We start from the raw sequence: 24332 nt of genomic DNA, 5'->3' as shown, positions 1-24332 counted from the left end.
ATACTGTTTCAGTATTTAATACAACCCAACTAACAATTCAGCTTTAAACACTGCTGATTGAACAGCTGAGAATAGTTGATTTGCTTTCACACACAGAAGATATTTCACTATTAGTTTTAGCTCTAGACTTTCAAACGCAGAAAGATATATTTTGCAGGTTATAAGGATGGCTGAGAAGACTGGTGCTGTGTTTTAATTGAGATTATGAATTTTGCTTGCATATGTAAAACAAACGTGCTAAAAAAAGTAAACTCACTGCCACCAAAACTGAAAACAAGGCACTTTGGAAAATATACGATGATACATAACTGGCTAGAATTTCCTTCATTTTGCAAAGCCACGAGCCACATGCATCAGCTCACCACAAAGTCATTAGGTCTTTTTAAACTCAGATGAAAAACATTAACAAATACCACAAAAGGCTTTAGTATGGCCCCTTTGTTCATTCACATATGGCAGTTTATAACTCCTGCACCACTTGGGTCGTGTGTTTGTTTAAGCTGCCTCCATCAGGCCAGCCCTGAAAGAACAAAAGACATCTTGAGCGATCCTAAGCAGGAAATGGGCTAATCTAAACATGGCTTGTGACACTATAAGTAGAATAGAAAGGGGAGGGATTGATTAGTCATTAATGTCCAATTGACTCCATATGGATGTTGCAATAATAAGGCCTTTTTCAGTGCAGTAGCGGAGTTATTGAATTAGAGGTTTATGTTTCCTCAGAGCTGACCTTAGGGAATTCCCTTTTGGTTCTTCTTGTTGATGTTTTAAAGAGAATGGAGTCTCTTAATAGGAAAAATAGAAGCCTTATCATAAATGAGTGTTGCATAGATGTAGTTAACCTGTGCTACAGTGTAGCACCTCTTAATATTTACTTAGCACAGTCCAGAACCCCTGCAGGTGAAATATTTTAGACCTCATTTAAATATTCCAGTAGTTCATGAATCACTCATGTCTTTCTGATTTTTTCCCCTTTTCATTCACTGACATGCAGCCTATAAGAAATGTTTGAGGCCTCAAATCCCAGATGAATAATATTTGTTTAACATTTGGAATGAAAGCGGTTCGACAAACAAGACACTACCCTGCAGAACATTTGTGCCACTGTGTGACTGCAGGCATCTCTGTCCCAGAGATAGTCATGTTTCCAAGTGGGTGTTAGTTTTGCCTAGTGATGACAAGACATGTCAGTAATGACAATAGTTCATGAGATACCCATTTATTTTTGCCTCTCTTGCTGGTAATAAAGAATAAAAAAGTCTTCTGAATGTGGATGGGGATGAAGGAGGCAGATAAGGGGATAAATAGATAAATGTTACACCTAACACTGCTACAGCTCACGCAGATTACAATGAAGTAGCACATTTTGTAACCTTCACCAAACCCGAACACTGAATTTAATAACACAAAGCAGTAGTTAAATAATTATTCTTGCATTCTAGATTTTCTTCTGTCATTTTAAATCTTTCCAGATTTGCATTCTTCTATTTCCTTTTAAATATTGCTAGATCTTTCATAAAGGCTGCATTTGTCTGTCTACAGGTAAAGAGCAGGAAAGGGGACTGCTAAGCCAGTTTTTCATGATCCTTGTTTTTATGGCATTTCCATGTTCATTAGGTTCTGGTCTGTGTAATGCAAGCTGATAGCAGTGCTAGTTGCATTGCCACAGAAAGGGCCAGAGATTTGAGAGGTCACAATCAGTCTTTTCCAAAGTAGACAAAAATGTCATCTCAGCTTAATGAATAACTGATGATATGAGCTATACTACTAAGGAGTCACTTTCACACTGGGAACCCAGAAAGATTGTCTTTATTTCTATATATCGTAGGTAGGTATATATTTATGGAGATTGGTATGAAGTGAATTCCCTAGAAAAGCCAAAGATTTATCATCTGATGGTAGTCAAAGAAAGTGTATCACTTCTGACATGAGGCAATGCCCAGAGTGTGAAGAATAATTAAGAAATAACAGAGGGACTGATAAAATCTTTCTTTTCACTGTCACTTCTTTTCCCTTTCTTTCTTTCTTTCTTCATCTTTTCCTCAACCTTTTTTTCCTTCTTTCTATGACATTTTTTTGCATTCAGGTAAAATGTAAAGGCCCAGTCTGAGGTTTTGTTGTGGTAGATGATTTATAAAATGGAAGATAAAACCACATCTCAGTAAACAAAAAAATATTAACCCTAATTTGGCCAAGATTTTGGAAAACTAGCAAGAGATGGTGCCTGTCCTAACTTTCTTGTCATTTTAAAAGGTGAGAAAGTCAAATAAAAGTAGGAATAAATAAATAACCAATGTAACAATTATTACTTTGTTTCTAAACATTTATTTAGTGTGAAAATATTTATCTTTCCTGTTGAAGATCAGATTCTTGCTCTTTCTAAAGAACAGGGGTTTTTCTTCCACTGCACTGTCATTAGAGAGCAGTCAGTCTCTTATGAAACAAAACATTGTTTGAATTTACTTTAATGAAGCTGTAACATTTTTAGATTTATTCTGTGGTTTTCTTCGACTCAGTATTGTCCCTAGAGTCTAGTCTGGAATCCAGCTTCCACAGAGGAGTTGCCTGCCATATATCCACTGAAAGTGATCGTTCTGCTCTAATCTGCTTTTAGTTTTAAACCTTAAAAGTGATGACAAGTTGAGCAAATGCAAAGTATCTAAGAAATGAAGCAGTCCACACCCCCAGAAGCTAAAAATGTCACTTTGAGAACAGCCCCAGCCTTTAGGCTGAAATGTAGACTTTGCCAACTAAGCCATTAGGGCAGCCAAACAGTACTTCTTTTGCAATGATTTTGAATTCTGACCAAGGTCTTAATTCTGAAAATCAAAACCTTCTCCTGTAATTGCAGTATGGACAGTAGTTACCAGATCAAGCATGGTTGCCATAGAAAGACTATTGCAAACTTCCCCCTCTCTTCTTACCCTTCATTAGTAGTACATTTTTCCTTTATATATTATTTTGCATTTATTTATTATACTTTTCTAAAAGTATTTTTAGAATTAATTAAAACACCTACTTCTTTGCAGTTGTATTTGCCTAATCTTTTAAAATTGCAGGCATCTCTTTCAGTTTCTGTCAGTACTATAATTACCACAATAAGAAAAAAAAAATCTGTACTTTGTAAAACCTGTTGAAATTGTTTATATAGGCACAATACTGTCTAAATATCTGATTTAAAGGATGAAGAACTTAAGAACAACCAATTTGAATGCTTGTTCTTATTTGTTTCAACTTGTAAGAGCTCACTATGCATATGTGCTTTTAAAAACATTAGCGTCTCATTTCTGAGCTAAAAAGGTACTGAGACTTTCTGGCTCCCTACGTCGAATCACCATGCTAACAGAAGTATTTTCTTGTAATGCTTTGTATGCTGAATATAATTCCATAGTTCTGAGATAGTTACAAGAACATGGAGATTATATTACTTTAGTTATTTGCAGAAATTCATTTTGCAGATGCTTTTGTGATGGCCTGTGGGTCAACTTGCTAATATTCCCCCAGAGATCAAGCACAAAGAACATCAACTCTTTGGCTGCTTTTTCAAATCCTTCAAGTATGGACTTGCTTAAAGCAGATACAGCCTTCTTGGCCTTCTTGGGATAGTTGTAATTTATTACTCTAAGTAGGAATTGTTTTCTAACATAACCTTGCTCTGAAAATAGATGATTTATGGTGGTTTTTTTCCTTTCCTTTTTTTGTTTTTGTTTTTTTTTTCCGCCCCCCCTTTCTGTCTAAATTATATCCAGATTAAAAAGCTAGCCTAGAAACTTGATCCTAATAAGGGACTCTCTGCCTGTATTAGAATTGAAAGGTCAGGCCAATATTGTGTTAGAAAGGGCTAAACAAACTCCTTAACCATAGTGAATAAACACCTGTGAAAAAGTATAGGATGGAAAATCATCATATGGATGCAAATATGTCTCTTTTTGCTTGCTTTGAGTAGAGTCATTGTATAACAATCAACCAACTTTGCATCAATAATAATTTAATTTTTTAAGTTGTCACCAATTTCCTAATTGTCCATATACTAGCTACAAACTTTATAGCATTGTTTTAAAAGAGCAAGCAACCATTACATGATATATTTGACTTTTCTCTAGTTATATAGCCGTTTGTCACAATAAATGTTTCAGTGTTGACTCACTATGTTTGTAACTTCCTATAGTTTCACAATATGTACTTCTAGAAGATAGGTCTCTCTGATGTACACGTTCCATGGACAGAGCCTCATTAAGCATACGCACCCCTCAGTCAGTTTTGCACGCAGGCTGCTCAGCAAAACTACTGTTTCTTTTTGTAAGAAAGATCTGACTGCAGCTGCAGCCTCCTCTAAATGCTGAACACCTGTAGCATGGTACTTAACTTATAATAGTATTAAAATAGTTTTGCATCTCACGTTTGCCACAAACCTGTCTTCTTTTATGTGTGTGCAGGTTAGTATACAAATTGCCAAATTGGTGTCAGTTGTAAAGTAATGGCATAGGAGGCATCATAAATTACCATGGTGATCCTCAGGAGAAGACATTGCTGTATACGAATGAGTGTTTTGCTCTCAGAGTAATGTATGTCTTCATCTGGCCCAGTAGTCAGCACATTGCCCTGTGTTGATGGATATAGTCAGCTTGAAACTACACTACATTTCACTGCACAATAAACATGGCTGTCAACACCATATAAAGCGAAATCAATTTATCCTGTATGGTCAGTGCGTTTTAAATGAAATTAATGTACTGTGGACCTGGTGGCAAAAAGGTAGTGTATTAGCTATGCATCCTCTCTTTTAGGACTTTTTTCATGTAAATGTGTCTCCTCTATAGAATTTTTTAAATGGTACAATTAACATACAGTGTTTTCACACTAAATTTGTAAACTTACTTTTTGCACAGTTAAAAACTTGTGACTCAGCCACTGAAATCAGAAAATCTGCAGTGTTTTACATAGTGTAAAGAACTAATCTCATTTTTTTTTTTAAATGTCTGTGTCTGAAGCTGTAATAATTTATAAAAAAGGAGGTCTATTGCTGTACTAATTTATTGTAACCTTGCTTTTTCAAGGTACTGCAGTATATGAACAGTTTGTTGAGGTCCAAGACCAAGTATGTCACTCTCCCACTAAAGACTTTTTGCCTTTCATTTATAGCTGAGGCGTGACCCTAAAAACAGATGTTATCACAATAGCAGAAGTTTTTCTGGTAACAGCATGCCTTATCTAGGCTGGGTTATCTATTTCTCCTGTATTAATTGTTCTACACCTCATACCTCAGTGAACTCAAAATCCTCATGAAGCTTTGCTGCTTGTGGTCAAGAAGCAGGACTGGATGCATTCAAAACACTGGTTTAGGTTACCATGAACAACTTCAACTGATGGTGGGTAATGACAGGACACTGGGGTCCACTAAAGCCCAGCAGACATGGAAAAGCTGAAGTGCGTGTCTCACATTCCAGAAACTCAAGGATACCTGTAGAAGGCAGAGAGTTTTATTACATGTATGTGGTCAAATGATCCAGGACACATCTAAAGTTCAGCTAAAGCAAATACAAATTTAAGTATGTTCAGCTCTAAACATAATCAGACCCATGCAACTAGCGACATGTACCTGGCGTACTATATAATTTATTTCATGGAATGTTTGGCATGTGTTTCACTGCTCAAGCAGCAAAGTCATTGTAAATTACTTGTGCAAACAGGTCTACATCAGTTTGGATTCTCAAGAGTAACTTTTATTTGAGTTCTGTTAAGCATTCAGAACATGTATGCTGTGCTAAGATCCCAAACGGAAACTTTTTCAGATCTCCATACCTTAACTGGAGAAATACCAGCTCAGTTTCTTTCCTCACTCAGGTGTTGACGCCTTCAGTTGGCTGAGCCCAAGAAATTATGCTGAAATTACCAGATGGCCTTTATCTCTCCATCTCTCTCTTTCATAGATCTGGCAGCAAAAAAGAGAGAGAGAGAGAGAGAGAGAGAGAACGAGGCTAAAATAAAGTACTGAAAGCAGTTGCGTAATCCACATAATAATGTTTTGCATCCATCTTGTTTCTTCCTGCTCTGACATTACAGGAAGTAAAGCAATGAATGGCTCTGCAGCTAAACTACAGCAGTATTATTGTTGGCCAACAGGAGGTGCCACTGTGGCTGAAGCTCGAGTCTACCGGGATTCACGGGGCCGAGCCAGTAGCGAACCACACATCAAACGACCAATGAATGCTTTCATGGTTTGGGCAAAGGATGAGCGTCGAAAAATTCTCCAAGCCTTTCCTGACATGCACAACTCCAACATTAGCAAAATTCTAGGTAAGTGCAAGTCAACGAAGAAATTGTGACTGTGACTGAATCAAAACTGAGGGAAGCTTAGAAAGCTCTGCTATAGTAGTGGCAGTTGGTGAGGGTAGTTATTTTTTGGAGCTGTGGGAAATTGAGGGTATTTCTATTGGTGAAATAGGCCAGTTATTTTCTTGTTGGATATGAAATGTTTCTAATTTTTGGACATGTTTTGTTTGGGAGATGTTCACTGAAATTGGAATTACTGAAACCTATACAAATGAAGACGCCTCTTTTTTTTTCACTTCCCTTTCTTTTCTATTTCTGCCTCCTCCCTAGTGCTTTTTATTCTCAACAGAAGAGTCACAACATGTTTTAAAGACTTAGCACCATTAAAAAGGAAAGTTTTGTGAAATCTGTTGCAAGAGTCTATCCTGATAAAAGGTCTAATTGCAAGATCCCATTAGAAACCACCTGAACTACAAATCACCTGAATGCAAAATGGTACTTGCTGGAGTAATTACTGGGAAAAAATTAATAATGTACAAAATCAAAATCAAAGGTTTATGTCAGACAGTGCAGTGTCAAAGAAAGAAACCTGAAATAGTTCAAAGGACGTGTACATGCATACCTTCTCTCACGCAAAATTATGTTTGATTCAAAATGTTCAGAATGTTCAAAAAGCTAAGGAAGCACTGGTATCATACAATTCAGATACTGCTTAGTTAAAAGACACCAAAGCTAATATTTAATTTGTATAGATTGGGACAATCAGGGAATATACCATGGATTATATTTTGCCACTCTGCAAATAAATTGGCTCATTTTTGTGAAATTTTGATTTGCTTTTTAAGACCACTCCAGAGAATTAGAAACATACGTGAGAATGAGTGGTGAAATGTTAAAACCTATATTTGCTTTCTCAGTCTTTGAAGTGAAAGACAGATTCCAAATGTAACTTGTAATAAATAAAAGTAAAAATCAAGTTTCCTCTGTAATTTCTTTGTAAACTATGAGTTAAAATACATTCTTACCAAAGTTTGTTGTATGTTAGTTCAATCAGAGGCAAGAACACATAGAAATGAATGTTACTTTGTCCTAGGACTTCCAAAATCTTGCTTAGTAGTTCTCATATTTTTGTCTGCCATATAAGTAAGCTATATGAATAGCCTTTCAGTTTTGTATAAAACCTGCACTGTTTCAGTGTTGGCAGCTGTAGGGAATCTATATTATTTGTGTGCATTCTGTGAAAAAACTATTATGAGCATAGTAACTGTATTCATTAAAATGTAAACTTCCAGCATAAATATTTCAGAAGTGCCAGCAATTGAGTGTTTGCTAACCATGGAATTAACCTGTCAGTATCTGCTCTGCCACAAAAAAGTCTATGTCCTTCTAATATCAGTGCAACTTTTCCAGGACAATGAGAAAAGAGACTGAAATATTAGAACTGACAAAGTATTGCTGGCTATGGATAATATTTATATAACTTTTCCATTTGTTGATGTATGAAAAATCTTGGTAAAAGAATAGCTTCCACCCACGTTTACCACAGCTGTAATCGTTTTATTCATCAAAAAGACACCGAATAGCTATTTTCTGCATTTCTTATTCCCTGGAAAAAAAAATAATCCCTTCTCTATTCAAGTGTTTAGATGGCTCTTTATAAACAATACAAGAGATCTGAATACTTTTTCCTCTTCCTGTGTACACTGTGTCAATATTTTAACTTTTTTATTGGTGCAGCTTTCAATGAGAGTTTACAGTACCTAAAGTGGTGTATATAATTACAATGTTCTTTCTGGTTTTCTTCTTTTTAAAAGATAAGTTTGTTAAATGTAACTTTCCTAGTGCAGTTGTATGCATTTGTAACATCTCACCAAAACATCATATGCGTAATAGGATTTAAAATATGATTAGGTACCAATATTGTGCCAAGGTTATGTCAGAAGATTAGCAAATTTAAGACATCCAGACTACAAGGGATTATTTTTTTTTTTAATCTATAAAGTTTTGATATTTTTTTTTCTGCTAGATTGCAAGGTATTAATATCTGTTAGTAGGAGTGTATAAACCAAATCATCATAAAACTGTCAAAGAAGGATGTATCCCTAAGTGGGCAGTGTGTTAACAGTAGAAGTATGGTTGTAGAACTTAACTACTGTGCATGGTGTTACAAAAAGATAAAATTATTCATGGATTAATGCTCATATTGTAAAGAAACAAGTAGCCTGTTCTGCAGCATAAGGCTGAAATTTTGAGAACTGTTGCTTTTAAGCACACCTGTTTGATAGAGATTCATGTATATATGGTCTGCAGTATCTGAAAGTCAAGGTATTTTTAAGGTATCTTAGGTTGTACGTCCCAATACATGTGCTGGCTGATGTAAATTCAAACCAGTTTATTTAATTAACTTATTGTAAAATCGTTTATTATGGCAAGAATGCACGTTGAAATGTGTGTATGTGTAAAGCTCTACCTGCTTTGCTTGAGCACTCACCTATGATTTGTATTAATAGGATCTCGCTGGAAGTCCATGTCAAATCAAGAAAAACAACCTTATTATGAAGAGCAGGCACGACTAAGTAAAATCCACCTAGAAAAGTATCCTAATTACAAATACAAACCTCGACCAAAACGTACCTGCATTGTTGATGGAAAGAAACTGCGTATTGGTGAATACAAACAACTGATGAGGTCTCGAAGACAGGAGATGAGGCAGTTCTTTACTGTAGGGTGAGTACTTTCCTTATAACAGTTTTCAAAGTCAGAGCATACTGCTTGAAAACAAATAGACTTCTCTGTTTAAGTCACTGACTAATGTAATTTTAAAGGCAAAACGTTATTAAAAAGGTAAAACATTTCATGGAATATGGATTTCTCAGCTTGCCACTGAATGCTGATTATGAGACTGACTGTGGAAATCTTTAAAGTAAAAAAAGAAAAAAAATGTTTCCCATTAGCCTGAAAGGTTTGAATCATGTCTTTTGTGAGTTATTAGTAAGCTAATCCATTCTGGGTTAGTAATGACTTCAGGATCATTTCCTAAAATAAGATAAGAGCAAAGAGATAAATATTCCAGCATAGAAGAAGGAGTTTGGAGAGGGAGAAAATGGAGGAAAGTAATAGCACTTACACTTGAAACACACAGGAAGGAATAATTACATAGCATGAGGACAGTAGAAATTCTGTTACTTAAAGACCTGTGGAAAAAATATCTTAAAAAATTTATTGCTTTAGGAAGAGTCTTTCAAGTAGCAGATAGATAGAATAGGTACTTTTACAACTCAGAATACATGGTCCAAAAAGATCCTGGCACAGTTTTAAAAAGAGTATTCCTCCAGTCTTAAGCAGAGAAAACAGCACTGTGAAAGATATACAGGCTAAAGATAACAAAAGTCCAGTGAAACAATTGCACCACAACTGATTTCTCTTTCCTTGGTTTTGTTTTTTGTTTGTTTGTTTGTTTGTTGTTTGTTTGGTTGGGGTTTTTTTGTTTTTTTTTTAAGGAATTAATCTGTGATGCTCCATGCTCTAGCATAATGTTTCTGGTGGTTTACAAAGAGTCTAAAAGCTGTCTCCAGTGCCAGCTTTTCCAAATTCACAATGTTCTGCTTATTTATCTAATCACAATAGTCTCCTTTTGTTGCATACTTTTCTACCAGATAATTGACCTTGATTATGTGCCCTCATTTTTGGCTTGGGATGCAGAACTCCTGTTGCAGTCAATTATTGTGTGGTACAGACTGCAACAATGTGGGCTCTTTCTTCAGTCAGTAAATAGAAGTGATTTTGATATATTGAAATAACCTTCCAGTCTATAGTTTTGAAGTTGTTTTTATTCTTCAGTCTAAGGTGAATTGCTTATTAATAAGCTTCCATCAAAGTTGTGCATAGAACTTTGTATTCAGATTGATGGAATGAAACTGCATTTTCTGTCTTCCAAGGCACATTTACAGACCAAATCACATAAAGACAAGAAATGCAAAAAGGAATGCCAAAACAGCAGCCTGAACAGTTTGAAAATTGTTTGCTAATTCAAAACACTATGAGCAGTAGTGTTTTACACACTGGAAGTGGTAGCTAAGTGTGAAGGTGAACATTGAAGATGGATTTAAGAAACACCTAAAGGTGCCTACTTGAAGAGTGATAATGTGATTTAAAAAAAAATTATAATGACCACCATTCAGAATTAAACTGCTGGTGCAACATAAATGTAACATCTGTCTTATATCAAACACTCTGATTGCAAAGACCATAAGAATGTCATAATTTTTTTGAAAGTTTTCATTCTTATTTACACTAAATTCACTTCACTCCCCTCTGTTCACGTGGATGAAGTATGAGTGAATTGCCTTTGTGCACTTATATAATGATGCAGTGGATGTTACTGGAAACAATGACTTAGTTATGCTGCTGACAAAAAATGGGGTATGAAGTTTAATGGATGCATTCAATAAAGGTGAAATGAGATCCATGTTGCAGCTCAATGTTAATATAATTTTTGGTACTGAGGAAACACAGGCTGTGGTTTTTCACAATTATTACATGCTTTTATGTGATTTCCACTGTTGCCCCACATTCTCTTTTTCTCTATAGAAAAAAAAAAGAAAACAAATTTCTTGGGAGAGACCAAGCAAAAAAGGTTAAAAACCAAACCAGGACAGCATTTCTGAACTGAAACATAAAACATGACATCATTTCTCAGCAGAATAGTTTAATGAGTAATAAAAAGCAACATTTCATCCAAATCAATGTATAGTTAAATGAAACACAGTAACTGAGCCCATCAACTTCTTAAACTTACTCTTCTGTGTGTTGAATGTAAATATCACATAAAGCATCATCTGGAACAGTTTTCCTAACTGACCTCATACACCCATAATTTTTCCACTGTTTTGATGGAACAAGCAGCATAAACTGTCCTTCAGAACTGTAGATGTGGGGGTTGAGATGCAGTTTCCTTTCAGAATGAAATACGAGACAAATGTGGGTTTTAGGATTGAATATACTCTATGTTTACAGTAAATAGTTCACTGTAAGACAGAGAATAAGAGTACGCAATAGACTCCAATGAAATTTGCCAAGTGCTCTATACTGCTTGAAATCCTCCTGTATTTTCTTTAAAAAAAGAATGTACCAATTAATTTGGGAATGAGTACACCAAAATATTATCATAACAGAACAAAAAGATAAATGCAAGATGTCTGAAGAGATAGACCTTCAGAATCAGTGGCTAGAAGAAAGTATAAATAGTAAGAAAAACTATACTCTTTCATATTTGTGTTCGGTGTTCTCTTATACCAAATGTGCATTTATAGCTGAAGCAATCCAGTAAGGTCTAGTTCCCTTGGGTGAGCCATTGGCTGCTATGGAATAATCCTGCCATGTGTATAACTAAAATACCCCCCACCACATATATAGAGGTTCTCACTGCTTGAATTTTTAAGATGCAACAAGCTCATACTGCATACTTCTTTCCATGAGCCACATTCTTTGATAAACATGATAAGATGCACAGAAGTTGTTTAGAGGATCTTGGTATACAAACAAGCTAGGCTTTAAAACAAAATAGAGAAACAAGCTAATGAGTGGCCAAGTTCTGTTCTAATATTTGAAGAAAAGCTTCCAAAATAATTGAATGACACTAAACATATCTTGGAATAAATTGGGCAGGAAATTCATGTTTTAAAATTCATGTATATCTGTCATAGACCAGCACAAAAATCTAGGAACTGGCAGAGATTATAAAGAACAGAGTGGAACTGAAAATGTGCGTAGGCCTCCCGTTATATCTTTACATGAACCAATTTTGTTCTAGATGAGTCATAATATACAGAAATAATTAATGTTTAATGCAGAGTATATTAAAAAATTGCTGGTTTTAATCAGTGGAAGTTGAATCTGAAGCCAGATATGTCTTTAAAATAATAGTTATTTTTAACAATAAAATTATTAATGGAAATTTGTGAATGGTAACTTCAGCTTAAAGTTAATCCTTGCACAGACTTGAAGTGATTTTCAATTTATCTTCAGTAATACTTTTTTGTAATGCATAAATAAATATAAACTAACAAATGGATCCTATATAAAACATAAATTCAGACTTCTTAAGTTGAGTCTATCTTTTGTTGCCTTGTCCTACAAAAATAATTCACTTCTCAGTCATTTTTACAGTCTAATATATTCTAAATACAAGAGGATGATATATACATTTATCTGCAAAATGATGTAAGCAGTAACATTTCTGTGTGTTTTACCAGTGTAAGATGTTTGGAATTAGGTCTTTATAGTGTTTATAACTACTGTACACACATAGCCTGGATGTTGCTAGACTACAGCTTTGAGTAAGGCTGTAATATTATACTTCTGTAGCTTGAATTTAAAGTAAGCACACAATGGGTGCTTTTGTGAGATGTACTTCTATTTAATTCCTTACGAGAATGTAAGTTCCAGGGCTTGGTAGCATATAAGCATTCTCCTTAATGCAATTGATTTTGCTTTGCTCATTTAAAGGTGTCAGAAAATAGTTGGGAAGAGATCAGAAAACAATGGTAATTTGCCAATTTAAATGTTTAGCTAGTTTTGCAACTCAAAAGTGGAACATTCTCAAAGGTAAATCTTAACAATATTAATTCTACAAAGCTGTGAGCAGGTCAATTGGTCTCAGAATTTTCATTTACCTAATGTTTTATATTTACATAACTATTTTGAACCAAGACTATGGCCCCAGACTGGACAGCCATGTTAGCAATGCTGGCAGAGTTAGAAACTGTCATAAGTTAGAAACTCCAACTCTTCCTTTCAAGGGGAGTGGTTAGAATTTGAATAAATGCTCTGATTTCTCCCCCCCTCCCTGTCCTATAAAATTAATTACTTAGAAAATGATAACACTCATCTTCAGTAGCATATGCCATCCTTATAGATTGTGATATCTTATAATAAGGGTTTCTGGGATGCAATTCGGCATCTTGAGCAGAATTTACAGTAACAACCAACAATCTAATCAGCTCAAAATACTAACAGGGCTCAAGTGAGAGGTAGATGTCCAGTTAGTGTGGGTATGTGAGTGCTCATGTTGAAGTGCTAGCAAATTTTTGAAAGCAAATGGTTAGTACTTTGAGATACTTCCCATTCAGGTGGCATAGTTGCCACATGTGTACAGTTCCATGGTGAGATATAGGTAGTTTAAAGCTCATAGTTATTACCCATCCATCAGCAGGGTTATACACCACATCTGCTTTTTGCTCAATGTGTAAAAAGAACTGCATTTAAGAATGACAAGTTCGGTAAAACTTGATATTTCCTGCTTTGGAAATCTCATTCTTTGCCAGTTAGATTAATTCTATAATATACCATTCATTTGGTGCATTCTCAAGTAAAAGGTGTCTCTGTAAATTCTACCTTATTATGCTTGGATGACCTGCTCCCTCTATACTTTGAAACGGGTGTCACATGGACAAATCCACCTTGTCTCATTGAAAGATGAATATGCAAATGAGCTTTGCTGGTTTGATAAACATTTGAAAGAAAACTTGAATTTTGTAATTTAATCTGTCATTTAGGGCTTAACTTTTGTAATTTAATCTGTCATTAAGACTCAACACTTAAAATTTAACAACCATAATTTTATCAAGACACCTCACAGCTCTGTCCTGAGCAAATTTTTTTACTTCTTGCTGCTTATAAAAAGGGAATTTGCTTCCAAAAAATGCAAACTGTTTTTTGGGGGGAAGGCTATAAGTAGACATTAGGGTTCTGATGCTTGGTGTCATCTGTAACACAAGAGCAGCTCACTCAGTCATTTTTGAGTATATTATACAACTGTTACTATAAGAGTTGTAAAAAAAGCTTTTCTCAGAACATCTTTTGGAATTAGCATTGTGGTGTTCTTTGAATGCTTTTTGTTTTTGCAAATCTGCTTATTCTAAGAAATATCAGAAGATTAGTACCAGCAGTTGTTGTGACCATGTGTGAGTTGCTTTTTCCTCCAGTCTGTGGAAACAGTCATTGAATGTGAACATTTTCTGTATGTAAAATAGTGAAGGAGGTACATACGGGGCTTTAACAGTAATAATTTATCCTCCTGACAACATACAATCCCAAAACAGAAAAGTTCCCATGTGAGGGAGGTGTTCAGTTTTATGGATAAAGTATTGAAAGATGTTTGCAGAAAATCACTTGCAAGCAAATACAGTGGCTGAAAATTGTTTTCACAGAACATTTATCAGACCACTTTAAAAAGTGAAAATTTAGTGAAAAATCCATAGCTGTTTTTAAATCATCTGCAAATCATCATTTGCAAACAGGAGTATAATGACTGTGTCAAATGAATTACTGTGATGTTTTTGCTTGCTGCTAGCCAGGTGTACCATACTTACACAACAGATGTTTGAGTTTCCCAAGCTGTGCAGAGGCTTTAAAAGTCAGGCTAGCAATACCAGCAATGACAATGCTACCTGCTATTTTAATATTACCTTACACAGAGGGTGCATGATTTGGCTGTTTATATTGATTCCTAGACTTGATGGACTTTGGTTTTCCAGTAATTCTGTAGTTTGATCAACGAACAATATACATTCAATATTTAGGGTCTTGAAAATAAGCTTTACATTATTTTGTCTATTGCTTTAGCCAATGATTAAGGATTTGTGAGAGTGTGGTTTATGAAATACCCTTTTCAATTTTAGCATAGAATGTCACAGTAGTCAAGTTATAGATTCATTGTTCAAACATACCTGACGCTGTTTTTCTGCTAAAATTATGTAATAGTTTTCTAATTTCTGGTCAGTATTGCTTTAAAGAAGAGTGAAAATACATTGAATACATGATGCTTTAAATGGATTATGCAAATAGGCATGTATGGGTAGTAACTACTCCACATCAAAACAGCATCTTCAAGGGCACTTAGGTTAGGAGTATATTCAGTCAGTGTTACATCTAAAGTATGATGGAGATTCTCTTCCTTCAGACAACTTACAGCCCTTATTTCTTTTAGCTTTACTATAGCTAATGATCCAGAAATAATAAGAGAATGTTTGTAGGGGTATTTTAGTATAGAAAGTTTGTTATTAGTTAATTAACCCAAATGTAAGAAGTACATTTAATTAATTTGTAGCAAATAAGGCCTTGACCTTGGAATGGGTTCATTGAATTGACCTTTACTCAGCAAAGCATTTGAATATACATACATCACTGTAAGAAGAGACATTCCATCACTGAACACAACTATGGACATGCTTACAGTAAAGCTTGTGTTGAGTTGCTTGATTGGTCTGCTTTAATTTTAATTTGTGTTATTGCTCCAGAATGCTTAAAATCACACACACATGAAAAAGACAGCATTATGTAGTACAAAATTAGATATCAGAAGGTAAAATGTATCAAATGTAGTGGTAGTGCACCCTTAATTGAGTCTTCCCATGTATGTGCATTGACAAAGTAAATCAGATCTGGCATTGAGTCCACAGGAAGAAGTCTTAATTTCTGTAGAATGTTGGCTACAATAGAAAAAAGAACACTTGTGTTCTAAAGGTACTTTACTTCAAAAACTCTGTCTTGCACATGAAATCCTGAAGAACAAATGGCATTCTGATACTAGATTTAAATTAAAGTCAAAAGCCAACAACAAAATATCAAAAGTATTTCTGAGCAGCATAGTAGTCTACCTACCATTGAAATAGTAAATTACACACTTTGAATGAGGCACTGTTACTTAGTCACCTGTCTGCCATTTTAGGTACTTAAATTATGGTAAATAACTGTTTCCATTCTTTTGGAATTAGTATTGTGGTGTTCTTTTATGAATGCTTTTTTTTGCAAATTTACTTATTCTAAGAAATATCAGAAGATTAGTACCATCAGTTGTTAGTTGTGACCATGGGTGAGTTGCTTTTTCTTCCAGTCTGTGGAAACAAAAGCTCTTACCAGGAGTTTGGAAGACTTATACTTTGTACACATAATATCTACAGTAGCAGTTAGGCATCACACAGGTGTCTGGAACCTTTTGATAATCTCTGTCTAAGTGCTACTTTGAAGTATGGTTTAAATAAACTCATAAAATACAGAAAAGAATCAGTGTCTCAACAGTTTACTCTCCAGTAGTCCTCGGAGGGAGCTAAGATGAACCAATACCATGTGGGACTGGACTGTGAACCCCAGAGGAATATATGTGGTCTTTCTAGGAAACCATCTGCTTTTCTTTCGTTTGAACTTGCAGGCCTTCCTTCCTCTGAACACAAGAAATCACGTTCTTCTCTTGTTTTTCCTCCCAGACAACAGCCTCAAATTCCAATCACCACAGGAACGGGGGTTGTCTATCCTGGTGCTATAACCATGGCAACTACCACACCGTCACCTCAGATGACATCAGATTGCTCAAGCACCTCTGCCAGCCCTGAGCCCAGCATCCCTGTCATTCAGAGCACTTATGGTATGAAGACAGACAGCGGAAGCCTCGCTGGAAATGAAATGATAAATGGAGAGGATGAAATAGAAATGTATGAGGACTATGAGGATGATCCCAAATCAGACTATAGTAGTGAAAATGAAGCCCATGAGGCAGTCAGTGCCAACTGAGGAGTGTTCACAGAATAAAAGTACTCAGACTCATTTGGGTTATTTTGGGGTTTTTTTGAACAAAAGTTCTTAAAGAGCCTGCATGCATGTGTGGCTCCTACAGTTACATCAGCAGAATGGTCTTAAATGTTTCTTAATGTGTGCGACAGATTGTTTCCCTAATTTTTCATGAACTTGGGTTTTTAGGATTTTTGTTTTGTTTGTTTTGTTTTGTTTTTTGGTTGTGTGTTTTTTTTTTTTTATTTAGATGAAGACATATTAAATATCAGACATCAGGACTTGAAAACTTATATGAATCAATAGCTGTCTTACAAGTCTTACCTTTTGTCTTTTTCCTTTTGGATGCTGATAAAGGTTTAAGTTACTGTTTTAGATGGGGGTTTTACATTCTCACTCAGGTATGCTGTGCCAGCCTACAGGTTGTGAATGTGTTTTTATTCTGGATTATTTTAGAAAACAAAAACTGCAGATTTCATATTGTGAAACAGAACAAGTCCACAAGTGCATCATAGCTTGTCTTTAAAAAATAGTCTCTGAATTCCATTTTTTTCCAGATGTATAGCTGAACTTCTGATGTGCCAAACTTTTCATAACTTTTCAATCTTAACATTTTTTTTTTAAAAAAAAAAGTCTTAAAGAAGACACTGTAAAGTCTTAGACAATCCTTTGGCATCTTAAAAAATTATAAATGAAACCTAATTTTTTCCAGAATATGGTAAAGTACTCAGGAATCTGGAGACAGTCTATTCTTAAGTAGTGAACATGGTTGCCATAGTGCATGTGCCCAATTGCTTTTGCCTCTTGATGTGCCATTAGTGTGAAATTTTAAGTAAGCACAAAAGAGCGATCACCAGCTATGGACTGGCCTGTCTTAGCAGTGTGAGGCCACCTCTGATTACATTCTCTACCCCATTGCTTTTAACCCTTGCATTCAGTCTTAACACATTTTCTCTTAATTAATTTATTCATTCCAGAATGCCAAGGGTCCAAATACTTAATATTTATTTTTAAAAGTACAGTTGGTGGCATTACACTTACAATTCCTTATTGATATTTTAAAGATCCCCTTCCTTCTCCTCCCTTAAATTACACAAGTATATTAAAATAGAAGTGGACCTGCTACTAAAATGAACATGACTTCTATGAATGAGAAAATCACTTGTTCCTGTAACACTGTATGTTCAAGGAGCACTTGGAAATATTCTGCTATATGTAATGCAAAATAAAGTGAGTACTTTTATATGTACATAGAGGATAAATATTCCTAAGAAAAAGTGTTTATAGTTATAAACATCTCTAGTCAGACAGCAAAGGCAGATGTAAAATCCAAACTGCATGTAGAGTCCACCATGATGAATTTTTAGGGTCTATAGAATCCTGCAGTGAATCATGGCTCTGTACATCATGTTCCTGTTGTCACCTGAAGGAACTGTTTGCTCCTTTAAGTATTTATGCAGTGATTTATATGTGAGATGCCTGGTGGGGAAGGGAAGGCCACACAAATGTCTGACTTGCAAAGCTGGACAAATGGTACATCAAACATATTTATTGAATATTAGTCATGTGGGAGTGTGAGCCAAATCTTGATGAATGCTTGTCAAGTGTTTCGGGATCTTTGGATGTAAAGTGCTGTAGAAACTAAAATTTTTATTTGTATTACTACTTAGAAACAATGCCAATTGCTAGAGAAAATTCTGGGAAATATGCAACAGTGAAATGTGCAGAGATTGCAAATTGATTAATTTCAAAGAAGGAATTGCCTTTATTTTTTCCCACTCCACTCCTATTCACAAATACATCACTGTATATAGGCAGATCCAATGGGCCTGAGGAATACATGTGTTAAAGCTTCTCAACTCCCTCAGCTTTTATTTTTAATTGGATATGTTCAGTGTTAAATTCAGACTCAGGCTGAGGTATGAGTGGGCCTAGAGCAGCTCCTCTTAAGTCTGTGGGGATCTTCAAGTAGAGTTGAAAGGGCTTTGTTTAGGGCCCAGGCAATGAAAGAAGTAGAGTGTTAATACTGGTTATCCTCAAGCTATCATCCTATCTTGCTTCTGCATTCACCTCACATGAATCTGTGTGAGGTGTGATGACAAGGCTCTGTATTGGGAGCAGTCATTTTCCTCATGGGCCCACTAATATCTATTTGAGCAGAGATAGCCATTGTTGCCACTGTAGGAATCATATTTAAATGTGCAAGAACAACCCCCAAGACAAAGAAGATTGTTCAATTTATAGGACAATTTATGAAGATAATGGCATAGAAATACAATGGTCAAATTTCTCTGACCATTTTTTAAAATTTGGAACAAAATGCTATATTTTTAATATTTATTTAAATGTGTTAGTCCATGTCTAATAAGCAATAAACTGGTCTAGCCAAGACTTTAAAGGCATATGCTGTGTCATTAGCTGGTGAGCGCCCTCTTTAAGCTGGCTAAGGTACTGAAAGAAAGTGGGTTTTGTTCTTATAATTGCTTTGAAATTCGAACTGGTTTTAATATATTCAGCTCAGACTGGGGGGAGGATACCATTATTTCCGAAAAAAAAAAAATATTTATTAATGTCTTACACAATTCTCCAGTTAGAAGTATATCCCCCTCCCCCCATGTCACTTTCTCTCTTGCTTTCTCTTTTTCTGGTTTTGTTCAATAGCTAGAATGCTGTACTGCTAGCATTGTATTTTATGTAATTTTTTTTTTTTTTTTTTTTTTTTTTTTTGCACAAAGGCAAACATTTAGATTAGTTGGTTAATTTTTTTAAATTTTATGACCATGCCAAAATAATATTCTGCAGGCTTGTGGAGAACAAAGGACTGTTCTTTAGGACTGAAACTTGATTTTGCTTTTACTACAAAAAACACACACTCACAGATGTTGTTTCGTAAGTGTTATAAGCACTGGATATAAATGGTATTTTTTATCACTTCTGACTAATGTGAAACTGTTGTACGAAAACTACATGAACAAAAGTCATCTGTTTCGACTCGTGTGGGCCTGCCTCACAGTTGCCGGATTTGAGTCATTTTTATGTCTTGTTATTTCATTTATTTATGCAAAATACATGTATGTATGAACACTTTGTTTTAGCTCCAGCCCTGCCTCAGTGCTGATGCTCTGTATGTTCAAGCCACATTCTTGAAAATGACTGGCTGTTCACGAGTCACCAGCTGGTAAAAATTGCATTTATTGGCTGGGGGAGTGGCACAAACTTATTTGAATCTGAATTGTGCATATGAGCATTTTATTCTATTTATTAGCCGACATTGGCTCTAAAATCAGTAGAAATCAAGGAAGGACAATCATAAGGATAAAACCCAACATTTTTACTTTTTTAATTGGAGCTCAAAACAAAGTTTTTGATGAATTTACCATCTCATTTTAGAATTTTTTTAAATTGTGTAAATATAACATAGGAAATAGAATTTTATTTTTTGTTCATGGATACTTAGTGAAGTATAAGTTATGTATTTACTTTTGTTCTTTATCAGTGTATGTTGTCCATATTAAATGCTGACAAGTCACTGTACCTCATGTAGATGCTGAATTTACAACCGCAGTGTGAGTGCAGTATTGTGGACCTGTAGCTGGGACAGCAAGTTGCCTCACTTGTGCTCTCACTGATTTTTAATAGCTTATTCCATAAACACAGGATACATTGATAGATTAGACATACAGAATTTCCAATACATTGTATAGGAAACATAGTCTTCTGAATTCAAGTAAACTGGTGACATATTTTACATCTTAACAAGAATGACATTTGGAAGTCAAAAGTACATCCCTGGAAAGATTGTCATTACTAAGATGGCCCTTGCAATGCAGTCAAGACTTCAGAATATCAAACCTCTATTTCAAACATTTTAAATCACATTGTTGTCATATTAGGCTATAAAACCAGGGGAAATTGTTCACTCAATACACAGAGAGGACTTGTGGAATTGCTTTCTAAGCATTGTGTTTGAGCTTCTCTTAATAACTCTGAAAAATGTAATAACTCTGTTCAGGTAATGCACTACTATAGTAATGCTATTTTCTTTGCAAACAGACAGTGTATTTAATTAACAGATAAAATATATTTTCTTTTTTGAAAATTATAAAATAATTATTTTCAGTAGCATAACACTCCCAAAACAGTCTGATACAAGCTAGAATAGTGCACTTCACATTTCAAAAAAATGGAAGATAAAAGACTTAATGGAAACAACTGTTTTCCAGGTTTCAGGTTTACATGGAGAAATTACTTCGACGAAGTGGCCCAGTTCTGGTCTGGCTGTATATTCAGGCATTGCCATTTAGGTTGTGAAACTGCCTGCTGAGAATTCATGATGTGCTCCTTAGTCAGTGTACTCAGGTGCAGCGCCAGGCAGGGGAGGGCAAAAGATGGGATTATTCCAGGATGGGAATGCAAAACAAACAGCAGCATTAGTCACAATAAATACAATAAACCCTGTGCAAGTGTACAGCAGTCAGCTGTGGGTAGTTCCTGCTTTAAGTACAAACACAACCACCCCCCAATGCAATCTAAAACATAGTCCTCTCTCTGGGTTGGCTTTCCGGCTTTGTTTTTTGATCGTGTCGAAATCTGGTCAATCGAAATTTCAAAATAATTTCCTAGCAAAAACATACTACAAGTTTACACCTCTGTCCTCCCCCAGCAGAACACTTATCTACCTGCTTAATTGTAAGCATGTTGGTACTTCCATGGTGGTCATGAGGACCAGTAAAGCGTAGGTGTTAAGCGGGGCAAACATTGCTGAGCCAGAGCCACACTGCAAACAACTGCAGTGGAGATGCAGCCGGCAGAATCTATGATAAGAGTTCTTCATGTTTTTATGAGAAGAATGGGCTTTGACCCTTGGTGTTTTGCATGCTTTTTTTTTTAAGATTCAAGTTGGCACTTAAGCATGTTCTTTTGAAAGAATACTATATGACCTCATTTGATCTTTTACAGAAGTCTTTTTCCTTTAAAAAAAACTTCTCCCAACCCCCACTTCTCCCAACCCCCACTTTTTTTTTTTTTTTTTTTTTTTTTTTACATAAGTAATTAATACATCTCCCTTTTTTAACCACCAGATTTTTTGAAAATTGTAACAAAGAAGTATTCTGAGATTTCACACACTGGGTATAAAGGGGGTGGGGTGGGTGAACTGGGCTAAAGGAAAACTTATCAAATTGGTATTTATGGCAATATGAAAGCTATAAAGCAACTTAGTGACATGGCTTGCTTTGTAATTTCCGCTTTCTAAAAACCACAAGTGAGGTCCTTGGTGCTCTTGGAGTATGGGGAATGTGCAAATATTTAACTGTTTGTATGCTGCACATTGCAGACCTGCTAGTGTGCATTCTCCGTTTGTCTTCCTTTGTCATTTGTGTTTTGCTTTCTAGAAAGCAATGCTTTTTTTCTTGTACCCTTCTTCAGCTTGTAGCAAACTAGAATGCTTAGCATTTCTGTTCATCCATTATTGTATTTCCCGTGTAAAAATTTTTTTTATTACATAAAGACAAGCTTATAAGCTGTTACTACATAACTTATCTTACTGTAACTCTTATTTCCTGACATTGTAATTTGTTTGTGATGTATATTGTGAGATTGTACTCTATGTTAATTTAATCAGCACAATTCACTGACATGCTGGACTGACATGCTAGCTGCTGTTTCAAATTGTAAAGTTTGTGTAGAGCTGTTGGGACAACTGAGACTCTCTTGTCAAGGTACTATGCTTTGATTCCTATAGCAACACTGTGGGTGCAGCTTTTAAGTGTGAGGGCTGCTCGTTGGACACCCACTGGCTAACTTAATGGGCAGGTTTTCTTTGTAGAAATTCTATATACAATGCAGGTACCTACCTGGGCCCTTGGCCGGTAATTATTTGGGCGTTTAGAGGAAAAACTAGTGTCTATTGCTGCTTTGAATATGTTTTAAAGTCTGAAAATGTAAATAGTTTATCAAAAAAATCTTGTACAGTCCAGTGTAAAGTTTTTAAATGAACTTAAAGGTTGCCATCACATCTCACACTCTCCTCTTGATACAGTAAAAAAAAAAAAAAAAAAAGAAAAAAGTTTGCTAAGGATACTGATTTAAAAAAATAACCTGTTCTCAATTTGAAAAAGAGAATAATTATTCTTAGCTCCGCTTCATTGCATAAACAGACTTCTTGGATTTTGATGTGCAGTATTGACGTGAGGTAAATTAAATATTAAATGATCTTTCAGTGGTACTTTTAAGAGTCTTCTCCTCCTCTGCCTCAGTTATTAATGGAAAAGACAAAATTGAAAGACACTGTCCATATACAGTATGTTCTGGTGTACAGTGGCACCTTACATGTTTTGGTGGGGGGGGAATTTTTTTTTTTTTTTTTTTTTTTTTTTTGCACAAGGTGCTTTCCTGATATGTTAAACATGTCATCCTTGGGTGATACAGTATATGCCATGACAGGGGTTTAGACCCCTCAGGGGAGTGTCTATAAGACTGCCTATTTATGCTCATTTACCTCAAGACTGTCCTCTCTACCCTTAATCTATTCACCATCACTCCATCTTTTGTACTGCTGTTGACACTTACAAATTAAAGATAAATTTTGTTTTATGAGATGTGTGTGTGACTTCTTCTATGCATCCTCTATTAGTCCTTTGAAGTTAGCATTGAAGACTCATCATGAGGACTTGATGGACAGAAAAATGCAACTAGGCCTGTTCAGATGGCCTTCTTTTTACATTTAGTGCCTGAACCTCCCAGCTCTTAGGTTTTCCCCATGCCTTTCCATTCTACAAAGGCATTTATCAGCCTCCAAAATCCATTAACACCATATGCTGTAAAAGACATGCATGATAACCAACCAAATTTTTAATATTGAATGGGTACCATCAATTTTGTAAGCAGGAAGTGCTGTTGCTAACAACATAATCTCAAAGGATTTTTTTTATTGAGTACAAATGAGACAAAATGGTTCTCATGTTTCTTCTCTCTTTGCCTTCTCCTTTTCTGCTGCATATAACATTAACTAACCACAGTTGACAACAAAACCCCTATAGTTGCCATATTGCCATGTCTGTAAACCGCTGCCAGTTGTGTAATATGATTGACTTTTGACTTAGTAATTAGTCATGGATCTCATAGGAAAAGAATAAATTATATTGAAGTGTACTGTACTATAATGTAACTGCACTTTGTGCATTACATCACATTTCAGCCTAATTTCAGTTACTGAACAAACCACCATTAAACATCTAAGTGGGAATGAATGTTTATGTCCCCAGAGAGAGCATCGTACATGAAATTATTAAAAATGACACACTGCATTATTAATCTATGTGATTAAATACTTAGGGGTCAAAAGCAAAGTCATTGACTATGTTATGATAGCTAAATTTTCATAAATGTTGACTTATGCACTTTAAGCTTTCTGGTAAGCTATCAGCTAGTTATTCCATCAACATTAAAGTGGTCTTAGGGAAAGCACAGTGCTGGACAAGTAAGAAATTGGC

General features: G+C 35.4%; 1 protein-coding gene across 15 annotated transcripts in view; it reads left to right on the top strand.

Annotated features, from left to right (window-relative positions):
* The window catches only part of SOX6 (SRY-box transcription factor 6), a 329755-nt gene extending 306322 nt beyond the window's left edge, over positions 1-23433 (top strand). For 13 of the 15 annotated variants that reach the window (XM_071762378.1, XM_071762369.1, XM_071762370.1 and 10 more), the window contains 3 exons: positions 6064-6297; positions 8784-9000; positions 16539-23433. In XM_071762378.1, the coding sequence (XP_071618479.1) occupies positions 6064-6297; positions 8784-9000; positions 16539-16842 (755 nt within the window). In that variant the 3' untranslated portion in view covers positions 16843-23433. The remainder of the gene's footprint in view (positions 1-6063; positions 6298-8783; positions 9001-16538) is intronic. The other 2 variants (XM_071762372.1, XM_071762373.1) reach the window with 1 other exon arrangement.
* The last annotated feature ends 899 nt before the right edge of the window (positions 23434-24332 follow it).

This window comes from Heliangelus exortis, chromosome 18 (assembly GCF_036169615.1).
Source record: "Heliangelus exortis chromosome 18, bHelExo1.hap1, whole genome shotgun sequence".
Classification (NCBI taxonomy): domain Eukaryota; kingdom Metazoa; phylum Chordata; class Aves; order Apodiformes; family Trochilidae; genus Heliangelus; species Heliangelus exortis.
The sequence above is the reverse complement of the archived record's forward strand: the minus strand, read 5'-3'. Positions and strand labels throughout refer to the sequence as shown.